Source organism: Globicephala melas, chromosome 9 (genome assembly GCF_963455315.2).
Source record: "Globicephala melas chromosome 9, mGloMel1.2, whole genome shotgun sequence".
Lineage (NCBI taxonomy): Eukaryota > Metazoa > Chordata > Mammalia > Artiodactyla > Delphinidae > Globicephala > Globicephala melas.
This window is the reverse complement of record NC_083322.1, coordinates 4,854,384-4,877,767: the sequence shown is the minus strand read 5'-3', so window position 1 is coordinate 4,877,767 and position 23,384 is coordinate 4,854,384. Positions and strand designations below refer to the sequence as shown.

The 23,384-nt window shown below is 47.1% G+C and overlaps 2 protein-coding genes across 2 annotated transcripts in view; one reads left to right on the top strand and one right to left on the bottom strand.

The window, feature by feature from the left end:
• KMT2C (lysine methyltransferase 2C) overlaps window positions 1–11,604 on the bottom strand; it is a 292,837-nt gene extending 281,233 nt beyond the window's left edge. The window contains exon 1 of the mRNA XM_060305074.2: window positions 11,388–11,604. Coding sequence (XP_060161057.1) covers window positions 11,388–11,548 — 161 coding nt within the window. The 5' untranslated portion in view covers window positions 11,549–11,604. The remainder of the gene's footprint in view (window positions 1–11,387) is intronic.
• A 1,276-nt stretch (window positions 11,605–12,880) lies between these two features.
• CCT8L2 (chaperonin containing TCP1 subunit 8 like 2) lies at window positions 12,881–22,416 on the top strand. Its single transcript, XM_030854426.1, is given in 6 exon segments — window positions 12,881–13,056; window positions 20,727–20,959; window positions 20,962–21,371; window positions 21,373–21,505; window positions 21,508–21,716; window positions 21,718–22,416. Coding segments are annotated over 6 exon segments (1,860 nt in total).
• Window positions 22,417–23,384: the final 968 nt, after the last annotated feature.

Below are 23,384 nucleotides of genomic sequence, written 5' to 3'. Positions count from 1 at the left end.
AATGGTAGCATGCTAATACTCCCCTATTTACCCAAAATAATTACTTCTACTAATTCCTCTCCCCGCAGAGGCTGAAAACCAGGGACTCAGGGTTCAACAAAGCATTATAAGCAGTCACTACCAATCACTTATGAAATCTATCCTCCATCCCAAGTGGTTCAATGTCACTGTTCTCATACATCAGAAAGCCTAGGCCTATGGAGACAGGTTGCTCAACCTGGTGGAGACTGTTGCCTGCTTCTGCAATGTCCATTCCCACCCTTGGTAACAGGGTTCTAAATCTACTTTAGTGGTGGTCACTTTGTAATGTACAGAAATACTGAATCACTGTGTTGTAAACCAGGAACTAGCATAGTGTTGTAGTTCAATTATATTTCAAAAACAAACTCACAGAAAAAGAGATCAGGTCTGTGGTTATCAGAGGAAGGGGTGGGAGAGGGGAACTGGACGAAGGTGATCAGAAGGTACAAACTTCCAGTTATAAGATAAATAAGTGGGACTTCCCTGGTAGTCCAGTGGTTAAGAATCCACCTTCCAACGCAGGGGACGTGGGTTCGAGCCCTGGTCTGCTAACTGAGATCTCACAAGCCACGTGGTGTGGTCAAAAAAAAAAATTATAGTCGAATCTACACTGTGGCAACTATATTTTTAAATACCATTTAAATACCCCAATAATAAAAATCCATCTCTACTTCAAAATATCCTAGAGAAATGAGGGCCAGAGGGTAGGGGACAACCTCACCTAACCTATCTCAGTAAAAGAAGTTGGAAAACAATAATGATTTTTATCATTTGCATCTCAAATATTTTTTACTCTTAGAGTGTCTTAATTCACAAAATCATCTGCTTCCATTCTATATTGCTATATAACAAATCACCACCAAATCTAACAGACTAAAACAACCACCATTGTATTTATTCATAATTTTGCAGTCTGGGCTGGGCTCAGCTGACTGGTTCCTCTGCTAGTCTCAGTGGTGGTCAGTCTGTAGCCGTATTCAATGAGCAAGTTGATTAGGGGCCAGACTCAGCTGAGATACTAGGATTGTTGGGCATCTCTCTTCCCACGTAGTCTCAGAATCCCTCCCTCTCTGCATGGTCTCTCCAGCAAGGTACAGCCTAGCTTCTTGCATGGTAACAGTGCTCCAAGAAGGCGGAAGTGGAAGTTCCAGGCCTTCTTAAAACTTAAGCCACAAACTAGCATAATGTCATTTTTGCTGCATTCCACTGAATCACAGGGCTCACCAAGATACATGGGGAGCTGACTGTACAATAGCATGAATGCCAGTAGGCATTCACTGGGGGTCACCAATATTACAGACTACCTTCTCCCCACTTATTTACTGAACAGGTTAACACCCTAACGTATGACCTCTAGCATGCTATGATCTCTCTGGGGCTCAACTGTCTGTAAAATAAGGGGTTAGACTAAATGTTCTTGGAATTCTCATCAGTTTTAATATTCTACAACTCTCTTAAGTACATAAGTCTAACATTAGAAAACCTTGGCCGGGATTTCCGTGGTGGTCCAGTGGTTAAGAACCTGCCTTCCAACGCAGGGGATGCAGGCTCAATCCCTGGTCGGGGAACTAAGATCCCACATGCCACAGGGCAACTAAGCCCGTGCGCTCTACAGCCCGCACACCACAACTACTGAGCCCGTATGCCACAACTACTGAGTCTGTGGGCTGCAACTACTGAACCTGCATGCTACAACTAGAGAGAAGTTTGCATGCCACAACGAAAGATCCCGCATCCTGCAACGAAGATCCCGCGTGCCACAACTAAGACCCGATGCAGCCAAATAAATAAATATTTTTAAAACTTAAAAAAAAAAAACCAAAACTTGGCCATGCTAACCAAATGCTTCAACCCTAGTAGAACAATTCATTGATGAGAGGTTTAAGGTAAAGAATATAGTTATTCTTTAATATGTTTCATATTGTTATTTCATATGCAACTGGGTGCTTACCCCAAACACGTGTGCATGTCATTAGGATCCCAAAAATCAGGAAATCAAGGAAGTTTTTTTTGCTAGGCTCCACTAGAGGATGACATTAAGAACAAAACGACACAAACTTCACTATGACCATCAACTATGTTGCTTCTAATGTAAATGGGAAACACTGAGATATAAAGATTAAAAGTGATCCAGTATAGGGTTTCCCTGGTGGCGCAGTGGTTAAGAGCCCACCTGCCAATGCAGGGGACATGAGTTCAAGCCCTGGTCTGGGAGGATCCCACATGCTGCGGAGCAACTAAGCCCGTGTGCCACAACTACTAAGCCTGCTCTCTAGAGCTCATGAGCCACAACTACTGAGCCCGCATGCCACAACCACTGAAGCCTACACACCTAGAGCCCGTGTGCTCTGCAACAAGAGAAGCCACCGCAATGAGAACCCCACGCACAATGAAAAGTAGCCCCCCGCTCGCCACAAGTAGAGAAGGCCTGCGCACAGCAATGAAGACCCAATGCAGCCAAAAATAAATAAATAAAATAAATAAATTTATTTTTTTTAAGTGATCCAGTATAAAAAGACATAAGAAATCATTTTAAAACCACCTAATAATACATCTCATTTAGGGAGACCTACTAAGAAAACTGTGGTCAGCAGAGGTGTAATATAAAAAGACCACTATGACAACATCCACAAGTTTGGGTAATAAAAAAAAACTTTAATAATTTTGTAATAACATTACTACACATACAGCTTCTAGGAAACACTCTTGGTTGTTTTTCATGTGTTATAATAAGAAACATTCTATAGACTTCTGCTGACTTAGCTTTTCTATCTTGTGCAGAAGGGCGATCTTTACGCCCTCACCCCCACCGTAAGTACTACATTATTCTATACCGTGGTGTTTCTGGAGTGAATTGGGCACCTCATCACATGTCAGCCAATAACATTCTATGATGTCAGAGTAAGACGTGAAGATAACTGACAACAGTAGCAGTAACAGTAACAACAAATTCTCATCATACCGCCTCGTAATAGCATTTAGTTCGTGCCAGACATGGTCTAAATTCTACACATATATAAATTCACAACAACCTCAACTAGATGTGCTAGTGTGACCACTTTGCAGATGAGGCAACCAAGGCACAAAAAGTTAAGTCACCTCCCAAGGTCAAATGTAGTTAGTAAGTAGTAGAACCCAGATTTGAATTCAGGTAATCTTGGCTCCGGAATCAGTGATGTCCCTAGAACTTAAGTTTTCTCACTTGTAAAACAAGATTATGGCTTTAAATTTATTGGCTTTTTAAAAGTTGCATAGATCTACATATGAAAGTACGTGTACATGTATTAGGTATCCTTCCAAATCATTTTCTATAACAAAATATATACATAGTTTGGGTCTGTATGCTTTTTACAAAACAGAGTTAGTACTAAACTTACTGCTTTGTAACTCTCAGAAATTTTTTCCTCAAGTCAACAAATTTATCACAGATATTCTCCCACTTCAGTACCTACAAGTCTACCTCTCTGTCCTGATAAAAACTACATGGTATATGATCCTACAATCCCACTCCTAGGCATATATCCAGAGAAAACTCTAATTTGAAAAGATACGTGCACCCCAATGCTCACAGCAGCTCTATTTACAACAGCCAAAACACTGAAGTAACCGAAATGTCTATCAACAAATGAGTGGATAAAGAAGATGTGGTATATATACACAATGAATACTACTCAGCCATAAAAAAAGAACGAAATAATGCCAGTTGCAGCAACATGGATAGACCTAGAGATGATCAAACTGAGTGAAGTAAGCCAAAGACAAAGACAAATATCATATATCACTTATATGTGGAATCTAAAAAATGATACAAATGAATTTATTTATAAAACAAGTTAACACAACATTGTAAATTAACTATACTTCAATTTAAAATAGACTTACAGACAAAGAAAACAAATTTATGGTTACCAAAGGGGATAGCAGGGATGCGGGGGAGTGGATGATAAATTAGGGGTTTGGGATTAACATGTACACACTACTATGTATAAAACAGATAAACAACAAGGACCTACTGTATAGCACAGGGAACTCTACTCAATATCTTATAATAACCTGTAATGAAAAAGAATCTGAAAAAGAATATACACACACACATAACTGAATCACTTTGCTGTAGACCTGATTGTATTTGCAAATTAACTATACCTCAATTTAGGACTTCCCTGGTGGCACCGTGGTTAAGAATCCACCTGCCAATGCAGGGGACACGGGTTCGAGCCCTGGTCCGGGAAGATCCCATATGCCACGGAGCAACTAAGCCTGTGCACCGCAACTACTGAGCCTGCGCTCTAAAGCCAGCAAGCCACGACTACTGAGCCCGCGTGCCACAACTACTGAAGCCCTCGCACCTAGAGCCCACTCACCGCAACAAGAGAAGCCACCGCAATGAGAAGGCCGTGCACCGCAACCAAGAGTGGCCCCCGCTCGCCACAACTAGAGAAAGCCTGCACACAGCAACAAAGACCCAACACAGCTAAAAATAAATTAATTAATTTTTTAAAAAAATAAAGCTATAAAACACAGGCTGAAAAAAAAAACTATACCTCAACTTAAAAGAAAAACTTAAAATAATAAAAAAACTACATGGTAGTCCACTGATGGGTATTTTGTTCTTGCCAGTTTTTCTCTACTAGTTTTCTACCTTTCTCTGGTGCCATGAGCATATTTCTCATCTTTACGGGCTTTCTTGACCCTTTTTCCCCCATCTCCTAAGGGTAAGTAAGCATCCTAATCCTTTTACTATTTTCCACACATTCTTCATATTGTCAGTGATTTCAAGTAAATCACATTTATCCTAATCTAGCTCCTAAACTCTTTTCCCAAATCCCCAAATACTCCCAGACATTTCTATCTTGTAGACAGCTATGCCAGAAACTCAAAATTTTTCCTCTGCATTGACTGAAATCTCTATTCCTTTCCATTCACACTACCAACAATCTACCCTCTGCCTTGATCACCTCACACAAGGACTATGCAACATCCTGTATCTCAGCCTCCATGTAACTCCTCTCTTCATATTATGACCAGGATGGTTTTCCTAAAACAGTCATCATCAAATCATCCAGTATGAATACCTACTTTCAACTGTATAAAATGGACACAGAACACAAAATAATATAATAGCATTCCTGTCCTCAGGAAGACTGCAAATATATTCTTATAAAACTTTAATTTAAAAAATAAAGTAATCTAGGCATAAAGCAGAGGCTGAAGACTTGTAGTTCACTCGTGGTCCACAGATTAAACCTAGCCCACAAGCTGTAGTTCCAAATTGTGTTTTAGATGTTAATTAATAGAAAATACTTAAAAATCAAGAGATTTCACATTCAAATCCAAGTTTTGAGCCTCTGTTGAAAAACCAGAGTATCTAGAAACATCTCACAGTCTCACTTGGCAGCCATCAGCCAGAATTCTCTATCAGTTTCTCCTAAGCAAGGTATAAAGACTCCTAGGACTCTTCAGGCTGTTTTCACCCACCATTTTCTCCCCAACCCAAGGCCTTAAAAATGTCAGCTGTCATTCAGGAGCTTACAAGCTGCATGCAGCTCATTTACATTACCTGCTTGGTGGCTGTGAACAGTTTATAACGCGCGGACTCTCGTCAGCCTGGTGTTCAAGGGCCATCACAGGGCAGACCCAACCCCTGCCTTAAACCTCTGTGCTGGTCATCCCCCCACCAAGAAAACATCTCTTCCACTTCCCTCAATAACTGTATTCACTCTGCTACCCCAAATACCTTCTCACTTTCTTCTCACTTGATCTGGCTAAATCCTGTCGACCCTTCAAGGTATAATTCATGTACTGCTTCCTCCAAATCTTTGGGGACCCTTCTTGGCCACAGTGAACCTTCTTCCAGAGTTGAATGTCCATCCCAGCATATATTTAACACTTTCATGCTCTCTGACAGTGCCAAATGAAAGATCTAAAAAGTTACAGAAAAGTATTTCTCAGACTTAAACAGTTGCAGCATTTGTGCATCATACATACTTACTGTCATCACAAAATTAATAGCAGGAGCAAAGGCAAACAATCTTCCTGTCTTTTACAGGAGGTTTTTTCTAGAGAAAGTGCAAAAAGAGCTGTGTCATTCCTGGTTCTCTTGTGTTCTTAAGTCCTTCAATTCTGCAAACAGAGTGACACTTCCAACTACAAATTCAAGATTCATCTTTGTACTAGATTTTCACACTAACCACAAGCATACATTTATGGGGGGAGGGGAGGGGGAGGGGAGGAGAGGGGGAGGGGAGGGGAGGGGGAGGGGGAGGGGAGGGGGAGGGGAGGAGAGGGGGAGGGGAGGAGAGGGGGAGGGGAGGGGGAGGGGAGGGGAGGGGGAGGGGAGGGGAGGGGAGGGGAGGGGAGGGGGGAGGGGAGGCGGGGGAGGGGAGGGGATTATCCCTATTTCACTCCATAACTTTTGAACTTATACCTCCAAGCAGTTCTGAAAATAGCCACTGTAGCACAAACATGATAAAGAAAGTGTTAAAGGAGGAAGGGATTAATCATCTTGTTGAAATTAAAAGATGCCCCAAAACAATGAAAGAAAAAAAAAAGGACACGATCGAACCTGTGTCCCCTGCATTGGCAGGTGTATTCTTAACCACTGTGCCACCAGAGAAGTCCCTTATCAGTTAATTCTACCATGACAGATTTGTAGTCACTGCGGGGTGACAAGACACACTGCTCTAACTCTCCCCTTCTCCCCCAACCTTCTGCAAAACTGCACGTTATTCCCCAGGCCACAGTCATATTTCCTCTGGGCAGACGGTGATTGTCCAACCTTGTATTCTTAAGGCACTTACGGTTATGACTGAGGGGCTTCCATGAAACTTCACTGATCTTCCAAAGTGGAAACAGTCAGTTTTTAGTTATGGAGAGCTTTAGATACTCTCTCTCTGCTCTCACCTGGTGGGGAGGTGTGTGAAACCCTTGATAGGATTTGATATAGTTTTTAATCTATGAGACATCTGGACTGAACATACTTTTTATTTTATTTTTTGTTTCTGTTTTTTTATGACCGCGCCCCACAGCATGTGGGATCTAAGTTCCCTGACCAGGGATCGAACCCACGCCCCCTGCACTGGAAGCGTGGAGTCTTAACGACTGGACTGCTAGGGAAGCCCCTGAACATAATTTTTGGCTGATACTGAATAAACTTTCCAATAAGTGTGTGTGTTAATTAATCTATTAAAAAAAGAATTAACTGATAATAGGAAAATGTACTAAACCACTATTTTCAAAATGAGAAAATAAACTGTTGTGATACGGTTAAATTTACATGGAAATCCATGTTTATCAAGTTTACATATTAATAACATTATACCAAATATAATTTGTATTTTACACTAAAAATACCATATTTTCAAAGACTAGAGAGTCCATGGAGAAGACCAACAACAGGACAAAAGCAAACTACAATGAGGCCACCTAACAGATAAGAGAGGCTGCCATTCCAGGACCAGCTTTTTGGGTAAATTAAAACACTTCAGAGCCCATTAAATGCTAGAGACCGGTGATTACTGAAAATTTCCCTGCAGATGCATCTAATTTCTTGAAAAATAAGAATATAATAAAAATTACAAATTTGCATCATCTCAAAAAGCACAAATAATAGTGATGTCTCAACTATATGAAACTGCATATATTATAATGCAATACACTTTTTTTTGTTTGTTTCACTGATTTCAAGTTGACAGCTATGGAAATGAGAGATGGGGGGGGCGGGGGGGGGGGCAGGGAATGCTTACAAGTATAGAACAGCAATAGTCCCCTGCAGCAGAGCCATTTTTTCCTGGTCCCTTATATGACACCACTGGTTGTACCTAATTTTTTCTACAGTAATGCTCAAGGTGACTTTCTTTTTTTTTTTTTTAATAAGCTTATTTATTTATTTAGGCTGCACTGAATCTTCGTTGCTGCGCGCAGGCTTTCTCTAGTTGCGGCGAGCGGGCTTCTCATTGCGGTGGCTTCTCTTGTTGTGGAGCAAAGGCGTGCAGGCTCAGTAGTTGTGGCACGCGGGCTCAGTACTTGTGACGCACAGGCTTATAGCTCCGCGGCATGTGGGATCTTCCCGGACCAGGGCTCGAACCCGTGTCCCCTGCACTGGCAGGCAGATTCTTAACCACTGCGCCACCTCAGAAAGTCCCTCAAGGTGACTTTCTAATAACAGTAATTGACCTCTGAAAAGAAAGTGGTTCAGGGTATCAAGAGTTGATTCAAAGAGAGTCAAGGGTAGCGCCCCAGAGACCCTTATCCCCACCACCTGCCGCTTCTGTGCCATCCCCACACCACCCAGCCTGGACATCAACTCTGTTCACGTGGTAAGAAATATGGCAGAATCTCCACTTGGCTTCCCAACTTAGTAATGTGGGTGTATACTCTAAGGAAGAAAAGATAAAATCAAAGTTTCAGGAAGGGTTTCCTTCACCTTAATAGAAAAATAACTCCAACCTCTGGTACGTGCTGCCCTGCAGCGGGAGCTTCTGCACCAATGGGAAGACCTGCACCCCTGATAAAGACTAAGTAATAGGCAGTCCTTACTGTGCAAGAGAACTTTTAGACATGTGCCAATTTCACTGTTCCACTCCATATTTCCCTATTTACATACCTACGCTTCAAACTCTGCCTCTAAGATTAAGACCTTCAGTGCAAAATTCTTGATTTTAGGTTGTAAATATAACTTTAAAGTAATAATAGTTAATGTAAAACCAGTAACCACATATGCTTTTCACATGTGATAAAACACAAAAATTATCTAACACTATAAAACAAGAAAATGCTTAATTTTTACCTAATTACTAAAAATTCAAACATTTAAACTCAAAGAATGTGTAGTTACTAGCCCACAGTTACCTTTTTTTTTAATGTGAAAACAAATACACAACCTACTTTTAAAAAATAGTGTCATAAGGCATCTGCTCTAGGGTAAAGCAACCCACTTACTGACCATCTAAATAACACTGACAATTTAAACACCTTTATCTCCACTGCATTCCACAAAGATATTAATTTTCATTTCTGAGGTATCCGCAATTCCACATAATTTTAACATTTACAAACCTAATTTACATGTGTTACACATCAGTTTCACTTTCAGGGTCTGCACTACCCAGCTAACTACAGGGTCTTTTCTGCATGTATCTTAATACAGTGCAGAGATACACAATTGAAAACCCCTCTCTTTGCTTTCCATTTCAGATATTAGTTTCCATTTACATGTTTCCAAAACGACTGGAGATTCCATTTCCTTCAAAAGACACACCTAGTTTTAAAGAATTCCGTAACAAGTTTGGGACGATCAAAGTTACCACTAGACTTAATTACCTATAAGGAATGCTGTACCAGTTTTCAAATCTAAAAAACTCTCTTATGACTTATAACTGTTCTAAACATTTTCCAAAGTGTTGAGGGTTTTTTTATTGTTATATTAGTGTCATTCTATACAAAGGTTTTAACTTCTCAAAGGGCTACCTTTTTCCCACTCATAATATGAGGTAAAAATTAAAATAATAAAGTGACAATACCCTAAACCAACCTTTCTTCTGGTGCACCCAGGAGCACCCTAATACAAATGAGCTCATTGCAATCTCAGGGGAAGTGTGCACACTCACCACTCACACACACTTGGATGTGTACGGGTGAGAAGAACAACATAGATAGGTCTACTCTTTCTAAAGTAAGAATTTAAAAGCAAATCGAACACGTTATAATCCCAAATTAATGTTCAGAAAGAAACCAAGAAATAGTGAAAATGGGAAGCAATCAAGTTAAAACCCTACGATGGCTTCGTATGTGTTCCTTTAAAGGATACCAAAAAAGTGGCAAAGAAGTTTAAAATTACTTAAAACTGCACCTTCCTTCTCGAAATTTCAGTTAATACAGGAATAACAATGGCATTTTATACCAGACATTAGCAATGCAAGTGGTATAATAAACCCCAACTCTGTATCACAAAGAAACTAATAATGTACTTGTTTCCCTCACGATTTGTCATAGCTAGGTAGGAGCTGGCAAAAAAATATGGAGGGCAAGTCGAAGGCCCTGAATCACGTTCATAGTAAAAGAATAGAAAAGCGAAAAAGAGCACGTCCAGTGCAGAGCTTCACGGGTTTCCCACAACCCTGTTCTCTGCCTTGCGTTAACACTACTATTTTTACTGTGTATCACCAAACATAACAATGCTATTACTAAACGAATGCACCCCATCAAAAAAAGAAAAAACAACAACAAAAAACCAGACTATCCGTAAGTATGCTGCTTTCCTCGGCGTCCCGGTGCACCCTTCCACTACCACCAGTTCCCTGAGACGCCCATATAATGAAATGAGTAAGCAATACACGCCTTCCTACAACTCCGAAAGACGGCCACAGACCTTCCACAGCAGCAGCCTCAAGAGCCTCGAGCGCTCAGCGACTCACCGGCACTGAAACGAGCTCCTGGATCCACAGGCAAAGTTGTCCTATAACCATTTTGTAAAAAGACATTTCTAACCAGCGAATGGCCGGAGGCGCACAGCCCTAGTGCCTGCTCAAAAACACACGAGAGCGACTCCTGCCCCAGTAACAGCCACGAGTGGCTACTCCGATGGAAGTTCGGCCACATTTACATCCGTCTGGACCCGAACGAACGTGCTCCTGGCGATCGGCCTGCGGTGGCAGCGACGTTTCCAAAACTTGCTGCACTCCGTCCCCTACGCGGAGCGACCGCACAGACTAGTGCTCTCGGCGCTGGGCAGTGCGGGGCCCGGCTGGGGGAGGGGAGGGGAAGCGGTCGGAGGACTTCCTAATATATCATTAAAGCACGAAAGCAGAGGTTTGGGAGCGAGAAAAGTTAAAGGAGCGACCGGCTGACAAAGAAAAGCAGCTCCGGCTGCGTCCGTTTCCTGCTCCCCCGCCCAACCGGGCCGGGGGACCACCTGGCCGCGGCGTTTTGACAGCTCGGCGAGCGTCCCGGAGCCGAGCGCCTGGGAGCCGAGCGGGAGCCCGTCCGGCGACTACCCAGCTGTGCTGCGGGCTCGTCTGCTAAACGACCCGGCGAGGCCCAGGGGCATCGACGAGAAATTTCCCCAGAAAGAGAAGCCCCGGAACACACGGCGCCGGGGCCAAACTAAAAAGTAAAGTGTGGCGGCGGCGCGAGCCGTCAGACCCGGGCCGGCGGAGGGAACTGCGGGCGGCCGCGGGAGGCCGGGCGCCGGCGCGGGGCGCGGGGCGGGCGCCCCGGGCCCGAGCCGCGCGGCCCGCGCGGGCCCCACCCCCACCCCGCGGGGGCGGCCGGGGGCGCGCGGGGGCGGCGGGGCCGGGCGCGCCGGTGACAGCTCCGGGCCGGCGCCGCGGCTGGCTCCCGGCCTGGCTCCCTCACACTCAACTTACTTCTTTCTGGCTCTCTGGAAAGGGGAAGCGCCATCTTTGCGAGGCCGGCCCCGAGGTCTTTTGTCTGCGGCTGCGGGGCTCGGGGCCGGGGCTCCGGGCTCCTCGGGGGGGGGTGGCGGCGGCTGCGGCTGCTCCGCGCTCTTGTCCTCCTCCGACGACATCCTAGTCACCAGGAAAGACACATGGATCCCGGTCCTCCTCCTGGGGGGCTCCTCCCGCCGCCGCCGCCGCCGCCGCCGCGGCCGCCGCCGCCGCTGCTGCTCGGGTTCCTCCTCCCCGGCTCAGCCTCTCGCATTTCCCGCAGCCCCGGGAGCAGCAGCAGGTACCGGGAGAGGCGGCAACATGGAGCGAGCAGGACACGCACTCACACACATACGCGCGAGCGCGCGCACCTCGGCGCGCAGGGGCCGGGCGGGGGGCGGCGGGCGGGGCGCGGCGGGCAGGAGGGAGGGGCCGGACCGGGGCGGGGAGGTGCGGGCGGGGCGGGCGGGCGGCCCTCGGGCGGTGCGGGTGTGGGTGCGGGCGCGGGTGCCGGGCGGGTGCGGGGCGGGCGGCGCCGAGCTGGGCGGGGCTACTGAGGGGGCACGAAGGGCGCCAGCCCTGGGGGTCTCCGCCCGCGCCCCTCCCCCAGGCCGCCCGCGGCGGGGAGGAGAAAGGGGCCGCGGCGCGGGGAGCGGCGGGCCGGCGGGCGGGGGTCGCGCCCCCCGCCGGCTGCCCCTCCCCCGCGCGGGCCGCGTCAGGCCGGGCGGCGGCGGCAGCGAAGTTTTGACAGCTGCTCCAGTTGTTGTGGGTTCCGGGCTGTGCGAGCGCCGGCCCCTCAGCGCCCGCTCCAGCCCTCCGGGCAGGGGAGGAGGAAGTTTTGCGGGTGTGCGTGTACCACACACAGACACACACACTCGACCGTGGCCGTCGCGCGAGGGCCGCGCCGGGTCTCCCAGAGCGCCCCCGCACCACAGACCTCTCAAACTCGCCGCCGTCTCGCCCACACACGGCCGCCGCGACACCCCCGCCCCCTCCCCCACTCCGCCGGCCCCACCGCCCCCCGCTCGCCGCCGCTGCCACTCACGGGGCTCGCTCCGCGCATGCGCCGCCCGCGGACGCGCCGCCGCCGCTGACCTCACCGCCCCTCCCCCGCCCCCGCTCCCTCCTCTTCTGACGCGGCGGCCGGGCCGCGCCGCGACTCCAACTCCGGCTCCGGCTGGGGCTCCGGCTTCGGCTCGGGAGAGCGCCAAGCTGCGGATGAGCGAATCCGGGATCGGGGTCCGGGGAGTGCGCGAGGGAGAGCGAGGACGAGGCGGGCCGCGTCCGCGCTCCGCAGGCGCTCGGCCTCCGCGGACTGGCGGGCGGGTGTAGACCTCGTCCCGCCCCGGCGCGCGGCGGCCCCGGGTTTCCCCCGCGCCCCGCGCCTCCACTCCCACCCCCATCCCCGGCGGGGCGCGGGGACCAGCCCGGAGGGGCTTCGCCGGGCGCACGTTCACCGTTCGTTTGTTGTAATGCACGTTGGTGGAGGAAAAGAAATGGTGTGCAACTTCGTTCTACTCCAGTTCCAGGGATACTTTCCTTATTACAGCGTCGTTTTAAAAATGATCCGGAAAGGGTTTATAAAGCTGTCAGACAAAAAGAACGATGGCATTTTGAGGGATAAAGTGCTGAGAGACATAATGAACCAGTAAAACCCCGACAACTTGGTTTTAACGTTGGGTGTGTTGTGACGAAGACACAAAAATGGAAAGACTTCTAAGCCGCCTCTTACACTACTTAAAAACGGTGAAGGAAAACTGGGGCTGCTAGGGTCCGAAATCTGACATGTGCGCTTAGGAAGGAAGGAAGGAGAGTTACAGGTGGGGAGTTCTGAGTTCCTTATTCTAACAGGGACCAACACTTGGACAATGTACTCTTCGCTGATTTCCTTCCCATTCACTAGGGGAGTGAAAAACATAGATTTGAATTGGGAAAAACTATTACGACCTATCAACCATTTGCAAAAGGATTGGGGTAAACTATCATCTTACAGGCTTAGACTCTAGGCCGGACACCCCGGGCACTTTCTGATTATGATTTCTTTCCATCTTCCCAACAGTTCTAGTGTAAGGTAAGAATAAAACGCGGTTTTTCCTGCTGTGTTGTTTGCCTTCCCTTCCCAATAGCCAGAACATAAACTCTGAACCGTATGTTTGTGTGTATTTGGGCAAACATGCACAGTTTCCAGAGCCTCTTCTGACTAAAGCATAGCTTCTTGAAAGGGCTGAAGTGAGGACCTCAATAAGACAGTCGTTTGAATCCCTTCAAGGTTTAGTTCCCGCTGGCTTTTTCAAGCTTACTAAATTTAAAATTTGAGATTGGGGAGAAGCTAGGCTGGTAAATGAAAACTATAAATTAAAAAAAAGTCTGACTATTATTATACATAGAAATACAACATATGCATGACTAATTTATGAAGTCATAAATTTATGAAGATGCATTTATGAAGTGATATAAAGTTTATTACTCACCCTTTTTCATTTTCTGTACATTACACTAAATAAAGTATACTTTCAAAAATGGGATTATCGATCCAAATGTTTATCTGTGTTCAGTACTGAAAGTAGAAGAGTCATTTCCAACTGTGTGTTTCATATGCACAAAATTCCACATCAGGACAATTTACTTCAGTATACTCGTCAGCACTTGGGAGAATTTAAGGACCAGAATGTGCAAACTGCAAGTCACTCCTGCTGGAGACAAGTTCTTAAAGGAAACAACTAGGGACTGGGAACAGAAAAGTGGGTAGAATAAATGGAAGGGTAGAAATAGAAGTTTGTGCAGTGTTACTTCTTGAAAGATAAAAGATGATGAAGGTAAACCCAGCCTTAAATCTCCATTCCTTCGGCTACTGTGAGCAGACAAGTAGTTGGGAGCTGTTTTAAAAGGACAGATAGGAGGCTTATCAGCGTGAAGTTATTGCGGGCAGAGCAAACAAAATATAACCCAGGATGCAGAGGAAGTATTCAAGGAATACTTATTCAACTTAAATAAAGGTCTTTCAAAGGTTTTTCCATCTCTGTCATCCAAATTACACAGCTCTGAGACCACAGTGGCAAAAAATCCAGGAGGCAGATAGCTGAGGTAGGTTCCTCAAAATTATAAAACCAGAAAGACAACGAGCATCTGGAAGAACCAAGTGCAAAAAAAAAAATAGAATGTCTACCTTCTAATAAGTACATGTTAAATAGGCACTTTAAAAATATGGTAGACATGCACCAAAGTGTTAACAGCAATCATCTCTAGAGGGTTGGATTACAAGGGACTTTCACTTTCTATATTACATTTTTCTATAATACATCAATCTTTCAGAGCACCTGTAGTATAATCATAAACATGTATTAAATGTTTAAAATGTGAGTGGGAGTAAGGGTTGTTATCCTCAAAAAAGAAAAAGCAACATCTCATGACACTGTAAGCAAAGGAGATTCTCAAAGTGTCTAGCATACAAATGACAATGAATAAAAATTCATGGTACAGTAGACATTCTTCCTAATTGAAGGCCTAGAAAATGTAATTGATGTCTTTCTTGAGAGAGCAGTCTTTATCACTTTGTTTTAGTGAACATGAAAGTATTTATAAGGCTTTCCCAGAGATTCGCTACTAAATGGTATCCCTCTCCTTGTTTTCCCATAGTCTTAAATTCCTCAGGGTTTTTTAGGAACCAAACTTTTACAATTGTGTGAAAAGACCGCTCAAAACGTAAATGCTAGATCTTATAAGATTTGTGTTCATATTTTTACTGTTAAAATTGCACTTTAAAAAGTTGCAGTCATAGGCTATCATTTTTTGTCCTTATTTTTCAGTAAAAAAAATGTTTTTAGGGCTTCCCTGGTGGCGCAGTGGTTGCGAGTCGGCCTGCTGATGCAGGGGATGCGGGTTCGTGTCCCGGTAAGGGAAGATCCCACATACCGCGGAGCAGCTGGGCCCATGAGCCATGGCTGCTGAGCCTGCGCGTCCTGAGCCTGTGCTCTGCAACAGGAGAGGCCACAACAGTGAGAGGCCGGCGTACTGCAAAAAAAAAAAAAAAAAATGTTTTAAAAAGAATTTCAACCACTTAAAATTAGTTCATATTTAGTCCATAGTGCATTTTTAGCTTTATAAATTCATATTGCTTTACATAAGTTATTTCAGTAATGCATACCATGTACCTGTGTGATAGAAAAAGGAAGAATCTGAGAAGGAAATAAAACAATCACCTTCAAAACTAATTTGTGTATAAGAGTATGAGGCATATGTAAATGTTCTACCGCACGTTTTATAGAGACATGAATCTTGCCCTCCAGGGGTCTATACTTTAAACCTGGCACTACTGAACAAGATAAACACAAAAAAGGCAATCAAGCAACTGAAAAATAAACATGGAAAAACACACAGGGACTTCCCTGGTGGCGTAGTGGTTGGGAGTCCGCCTGTCAATGCAGGGTACAGGGGTTCAATCCCTGGTCCGGGAAGATCCCACATGCCGCAGAGCAACTGGGCCTGTGCACCACAACTACTGAGCCTGCACTCTAGAGCCCGCGAGCCACAACTACTGAACCCACATGCCTAGAGCCCGTGCTCCGCAACAAGAGAAGCCACCGCAGTGAGAAGCTCACGCACCGCAACGAAGAGCAGCCCCGCTTGCTGCAACTAGAGAAAGCCCGTGCGCAGCAACAAAGACCCAACGCAGCCAAAAAAAAAAATAAGAAAAACATACAAATAGAAAGATTAAATATTTACATCTACTGTGTAGAAGACCACAGTTTTTTAAAAAATGCATCTGGGAGTTTGGGGGGAAGGGCAGGGGTGGGAGAAGGCAGCAGACAGCCCTAGAAAAATGGTACAGATGAATCGATTTGCAGGGCAGAAATAGAGACACAGATGTAGAGAACAAACATATGGACACCAAGGGGGAAAAGTGGCAGGGGGGTGGTGTGGGATGAATTGGGAGATTGGGATTGCCATGTATACACTAATATGTATAAAATAGATACCTAATAAGAACCTGCTGTATAAAATAAAATAAAATAAAATAAAATTTAAATAATAAACAAAAAATTTTTAATGCATCTGGGAGTCTGGGGGTAAGGGCAAGGGTGAGATAAGGCAGCAGACAGCCCCCCTCTTCAGACACACACACACACACACACACACACACACACACACACACACTTCATTAGGTTCCTTCCTTCATTAATATACAAAGACTACTGTATTGGGTTCCTATAGCTGCTGCAAAAAGCTACTCCAAACAGGCAGTTTAAAACAATAGAAATGTATTCTCTTACAGTCCTGGTGGCTAATAGTCCAAAATCAAGGTATCGGCAGGGCTGGCCCCTCGTGGTGGGCTCTGGGAGAGAATCTGTCCCAGGCCTCGCTCAGCTTCAGGTGGTCGCCCGTGTTCCTGGGCATTTCTGCGCTTGCAGGTGCATCCCTCCAGCCTGCCCCCACCATTACATGGCCACCTTCCCTGTGTGTCTATTCCTCACACACGATGTTCTCCCTGGGGGTGTGTGTGTGTGTGTGTCTTCCCTTCTTGTAAGGACACCAGCCATATTGGATTAATGGTCCACCCTACTCCAGTATGACTCATCTTAATTAATCACACCCACAACAATCCTATTTCCAAATAAGGTCACACTCCGAGGTTCCAGGAAGAGTATGAATATTGGGGGGCACTATTCAACCCAATACAACCACCAAACCGTCTATATTGATGCCTACCCACCTTAGCAGATCAAAATCATGTTGTTAGAAATTTTTATATGCATTAACTGCATGCAAACTCTTCCTGGCACACACACACACACACACAAATTATTTACATTTATTTTACATCTAATCAATTTATCCAAAGAATAAATAAAATCAATGTGAATTTAACAATGATAGTGTCCACATAGTAAAAAAGTAAAATTGAGATTTAGTAGCTCCTTGGTTAGTTTGATCTTTGTAGAGGTACCTCTACAAAATTTCAGTCCAAACTTTACCGTTGGGGGACTTCCCCAGCAGTCCAGTGGTTAACACTCCACACTTCCACTGCAGGGGGCACAGGTTTGATCCCTGGTTGGGGAACTAAGATACTACATGCCTTGCACAACACGACCAAAACAAGAACCAAAACAAAATTTACTGTTTGGGGTGTTATGAACTGACTGCCTTTAAGGGTGCAAGGCAATAACTGGATCCTCACCTTCCCCTGTGCTGTGTAGTCACACAGGTAAGGATTTCACAACAGAAAATTATCTACTTTTGCAATGGAAATGGAACTTACAGTCCCATGCATCACCCTTCAGGTTGAATTCTAAATTGGCATGGCTCACTAGGTCCTGGAGAGTCCCTGCTACCCTCCAGCCAAAGTTCTCCTCTCCTTTCCACCACACCATGAGCTCCAGCCTTCAGGAGGTGAGCCACAAACCTCACCAGGCTGTCCCAACCCCTCCCACCCCACAAGCCCTTTTCACCTGGCCAATTCCCACTTCTTGTTTTTATTTCCCCTTCAGCTCTCTTTAGACTTCACCTCACCCTGACCACCGTTCTTCCCATGATGAAGGTTGTGTGTCCCCCTGGATGCTTCTACAACACCTGTGCTTTCCCCATCACAGCTCTCATGCCCTGTAATGAATTGCCCACTTAACTGTCTGTATCCCAGCCTAAGCCCACTGGAGACACTAGCTGTCTGCCTTATTCACCTTCTATCCCTATTACTCAGCAGTGGCTCAACAGAGATGTGGAAGAAGTGAAATAAATGGGAAAATGTACGTTACTTTCAAGAAAAAGAGCTAAGATGATCCCTTACAGGAGTCTACTTGAAAAAAGAAACTGTAACTTTATAGACAAGGTATACGTGAATACTTTGCTACGTTTTGTGTTGTTATATTTTACTTTTCTATAAGGGAACAGGCAAGTCCTCTTTGCCCCCTACAACCAACGTTTGTTATGTGACACTCCTCTCAGTGTTACATGGAGGATCAAGCCTTTTCTAATGGAGTCTCTAAAATCAAAAGAGGTCAAGGACTTCCCTGGTGGCACAGTGGTTGAGAGTCCGCCTGCCGATGCAGGGAACACGGGTTCGTGCCCCGGTCCGGGAAGATCCCACATGCCGCGGAGCGGCTGGGCCCGTGAGCCATGGCCACTGAGCCTGCGCATCCGGAGCCTGTGCTCTGCAAGGGGAGAGGCCACAACAGTGAGAGGCCCCCGTACCGCAAAAAAAAAAAAAAAAGAGAGAGAGATCAAAATAGTTGTCCACGGGGACTTCCCTGGCGGTCCAGTGGTTAGGACTCTGCGCTTCCACTGCAGGGGGCACAGGTTCTATGCCTGGTCGGTGAACTAAGATCCTGCATGCCACAAGATTCAGCCAAAAAAAAAAAAAGTTGTCCACGGTCTTCAGACAACATAATACCTCCTCAGAAACATTTGTCAGCCAAGATAACATTAAGGGGAAAATTATTACAGACAAGCATATACAATATTATCATATAACTCACATATGTAAAACTGTGTAAATCCACAAGCTATATATGCATATGTGTGTAAAGTAATAATATTCATCAAAATATAAACAATGACTGTCTCTGGGCTGGGATTCCAAATGACATTTACTTTCTTTGTATTTTTTTCTTTTAAGTTGTATAATGAATATCATTTTTACAAAAGCAATCAAGTTGTTTTGCAAAGAGAAAGTTTTTTCTCCAAATTTATTATTTTTTTTATATATTTATTTATGGCTGCATTGGGTCTTCGTTGCTGCGCACGGGCTTTCTCTAGCTGTGGCGAGCAGGAGCTACTCTTCGTTGCGGTGTGCGGGCCTCTCATTGTGGTGGCTTCTCTTGTTGAGGAGCACGGGCTCTAGGCGCACGGGCTTCAGTAGTTGTGGCTTGTGGGCTCTAGAGCGCAGGCTCAGTAGTTGTGGTGCACGGGCTCTAGAGCGCAGGTTCAGTAGTTGTGGCGCACGGGCTTAGCTGCTCCGCGGCATGTGGGATCTTCCTGGACCAGGGCTCGAACCCATGTCCCCTGCATTGGCAGGTGGATTCTTAACCACTGCACCACCAGGGAAGCCCAAATTTATCTCCTTTTTAGCCTTAATTGTATTTAACTTCCACTGTGACATTCTTTTCCTTTTGTTTCTCACTATCTTCTTGTCTGTGGAAATATTAAAACAATGATGGAATTCATGCCCCCTGCAGTGGGAGTGTGGAGTCTTAACCACTGGACCACCAGGGAAGTGGGGACCAGGGACCAGGGAAGTCCCTCCCCTAATCTTAATATTTTTATCACTTCCTGCTGGTGCTCTGCCCAACACCTAAGGAAGCTGTACTCACTTGGTACCAATCTCTTTCCCTCACTGGTCTCACGTTCCTGCCATCTTTGTGACCACTGAAACAGAGTAGATGCTAAATATTTGTTAAACTAAAAAAGAAGCAATCGTTACTCCAGTAGGTGCCATATGAGGATAGGAGGAGCAAGAGAAGGAAGGAGGGAAGGAGGGAGGGAGGGAGGATGCAAGGAGGAAGGATGGAAGGAGGGAGCTCAAATTCTAAGGGCTGAGGGTGAGGGCGGGAGGGCCCCAGCCCCACTCACTCTGGTTTGCTGCCTTCCTGGTCACTTTCACTCCTCTGTGTCCATGTCTATTACTCTGTCTGCAGGCGGTCAGCCTCTTTCCCTCCCTTGTCTTGACCCACCTTCGCCAGCTCAGTGTCATCACCGTCATTGGGAAGAGTTGTCCCACACTGTGCAGCCTCACACATCTGCAACCGGAAAGACAAACAGACCAGCAGACACCTTAAGGAACCTGATGAGCAGCACAAACGGATAAGGTGGCCAAAGAGGCCGAGGCATACGGGTAACCAAACGTGGCTAGGATTACAGAGCACTGCATGAGAAAGTAAACAAAACAATTTCCCTCTCAAAACACAAAAAAGACCCAGAGACCAACCAAACAAACAACGGGAGCCACAGCTTCACCAGGAATTTGAAGTGGGTGGGTTTCCACCTGGTTTCCTCTTCCGTCTCTGAAGTTTAAATGAAACTCTGGGGCCCCGGGTACGCGTGTCCCCCCTCTGGGGGACAACCGGGCCTGACTTCCGCCTGCCCCAGGGCCTCCCAACTCATGGTCCATCCTTCTGTGACCTCATTCCCTGCCCTGGTTCCATGTGCCACTTGTGACTTAATCAAGATCAGATCTGTTTCAGCTACCAAGCCCCAGAGGCCCCAAGGGCCCCGTTCCTTTTCAGCCCAGTCTGGGGGTGCTTTTAGGGCTCAGCCTCAGCAGACCATCCTTGCGCCCGGGCCCAGAGCGCCGCCTTCTCCAGGCACCAGTTGATGGGTATTCACCAGACCGCTCGAGGGGCTTCAGAGATCTCCTCCCGGGGCGCCTCGCTGCTGTTCCAGCGCCTGTCTGCGGCCGGGTGGGCCCCCGCGGGCGATTGACGGCAGAGCCCCTTCGGTGCCTGAGCTGCCCGAACGGCTGGTGACGGCGGCGGCCGAGGAGAAGCACCCGCTGAGCAGCTTGGCCGCGGCGCACACCTTGGCCAGAGTCCTGCGGCCCTGCTACGGCCCCCAGGCGCGGCAGAGCTCCTGGTCACCGCCAAACGAGAAACCGTGGTCACAGGGTACGGCACGGCCATCCTCTGGGTGCTGGAGCTGGAGCACCCTGCCGCCCGGCTGCTGCGGTTGGCGGCGCAGAGCGGCGACGGCGTGGCCTTCGTGGTGCCCCGGGCTCAGGCCCTGCTGGCGCAGGTCGAGCGCCTGCTGCGGGAGGCCTAGGCCGCGGTGGCCGCCGAGACGCTGGCCCTGCTGCCGTCCCTGGCCATCCGGGCGCTGGGGCCTCTGGAGGACCCGTTCGGGGCCCTGCACTTGGTGACGAACACGCACAGGCTGTAGCTGACTGACGGCTTGACCAAGATGGTGGCGCATGCGTGCTGGGCCACCCGGGAGCCTGACGGCGGCTTCCAGCCGGAGCGCGTGCGCGTGTGCGCGCTGCCCCGGGGCGCGGCTGGAGGACTCGTGCCTGCTCCCCGGCCTGGCCCTGCCGGGCAAGCCCTGCGGCCAGGTGGCCATGGTGATGAGCGGCACCAGGGTGGCTCTGATGGCCTGCGCCTTCGGCCCGCCAGCCCCATTGCCCTGGCCACGGCTCGTCTCTCTAGTCCTGACGACCTGACCGAGTTCAGGAAGGGCAGCGAAAGGCTGATAGAAAAGCAGGTTGCCCAGCTGGCAGCCGCGGCTATTAACGTGGTGGTGGTTTGGGGGGAAATTGACGAGGAGACCCTAACGCATGCTGACAGGTGCGGCCTCATGGTGATTCAGGTGAAGTCCCGGCGGGAGATTGGTGTACCTGAGCGAGGTGTTTGTCGCACCTGTGATGCCTTATCTGCTTCCTCCACTGGCGCCAAGGAAGTGTCGGAGGGTGTACGGGCAGGAGCTGGGAGAAGGTTTGGCTGTGGTAATTGAGTGGGAAACTCCAGGCACCCCTGCCCTCACCGTGGTGCTCAGGGAGGCCACCGCTGAAGGGCTACGGGGTGCAGAGTAGGCTGCCTACCAGGGCATTGATGCCTGTTTCCAGTTATGCCAGGATCCCATACTGCTTCCAGGAGCTGGGGCCACAGAGATGGCTCTGGCGAAAATGCTCTCAGAGAAAGGAACCAAACTGGAAGGGCCCAGTGGTCCCACCTTCCTGGCATTTGCCCAGGCCCTGCAGTCTCTTCCTGAAACCCTGGCAGAGAAGGCAGGCTTAGCCGTCTCAGACGTGATGGCAGAAATGAACGGAGCTCACCAAGCTGGGAACTTCCTGATAGGAGTGGAGGTCGAAGGGATAATAAATGCGGCCCAGGAAGAGGTGTGGGACACCCTAATAGCCAAAGCCCAAGGACTTCGAGCCGTGCCTGACGTGGTACTCCAGCTCCTGACTGGCCATGACATTGTAGTAGCCAAGAAAAGTCCCACACCTCACCAGGACCTGAAACCTGAACCTAAGAAGGCAAAGGATCGCCCATACCCCGTGAAAAAAAGGCGTCCTTGGAACAAATAAGTGGCAACATCCTCAACAAAATGGGGTTGCCAAGGAGGGCATCGCCACCCCAAAAGTGAACATTGCCTTGTACTGCCTCCACGTTTGCTGCTATATGAGTCCATTTCTTTAGACAAAAACAACATCACCGTGAAAGTCCTTTCCATTGATTTACTTCCTTTCAGATTCTTGGCTTTTTTCATTTCCTGTTTCTCTCCATCGGATTCTGTTCTTTCCTCCAGGATTCAATTCTATTAAAGATTTTTAAATTGAGTACCTGAATTTTGGGGATGCAAGAAAGGGTAGGTATCTCTCCCCAACTGTTTGAGTATTCCTGCATGAATTCTAAATTTCTAGAATTTCTGTCTAAATGTCACTTTAGCAATCTGAGAACCTCAGTTTCAGCTTAAAGGAGTGGCCGCTCATTCCTGTTGTGATTATTTGGAAAAAGAAGGGAATGTTATTTTAAGGCAAAAAATCAATATAAGGGAGGAAAATGAGCTGGCAGGCAGAAATATATTTTTTAAAAAGCACCGTTGGCATATATAACAAAAGATAAGAACACACACCTTAGAACCGCACTACAGTTCCAGTGTAGGTGAGGAGTGCTGGGGAGCACCTAGCACCAGGTTATCCTGGCCAGGCTGTGATTATGCCCAGATACTCCTGGGCAGTAAAGAGAAGTTGAGCAGAGCTGGGAACATGTTACCCAAAACCTTTCCCACTTAACCATCCAAGTTACTCTGCCTCTGGGAAAAGAGCTGAACGTCGGGACAGAACTGAGGTGATGGGAAGCTGCAGTCTCTTAGAATCAAAACAAAGAAGCTTAAGCATTTGGAGAGAGAACCAGACTCAAGAAACAATTGTCTTATAGCAGGCATTATTAGCTGCAACAACGCAAAACAAATTGGCAAAGATTCTTTGAAACCCAGAAATGAAATCCTGAGAAGTTGTTAGGATGGCAGATGAAAATGTATAGAACTATACTC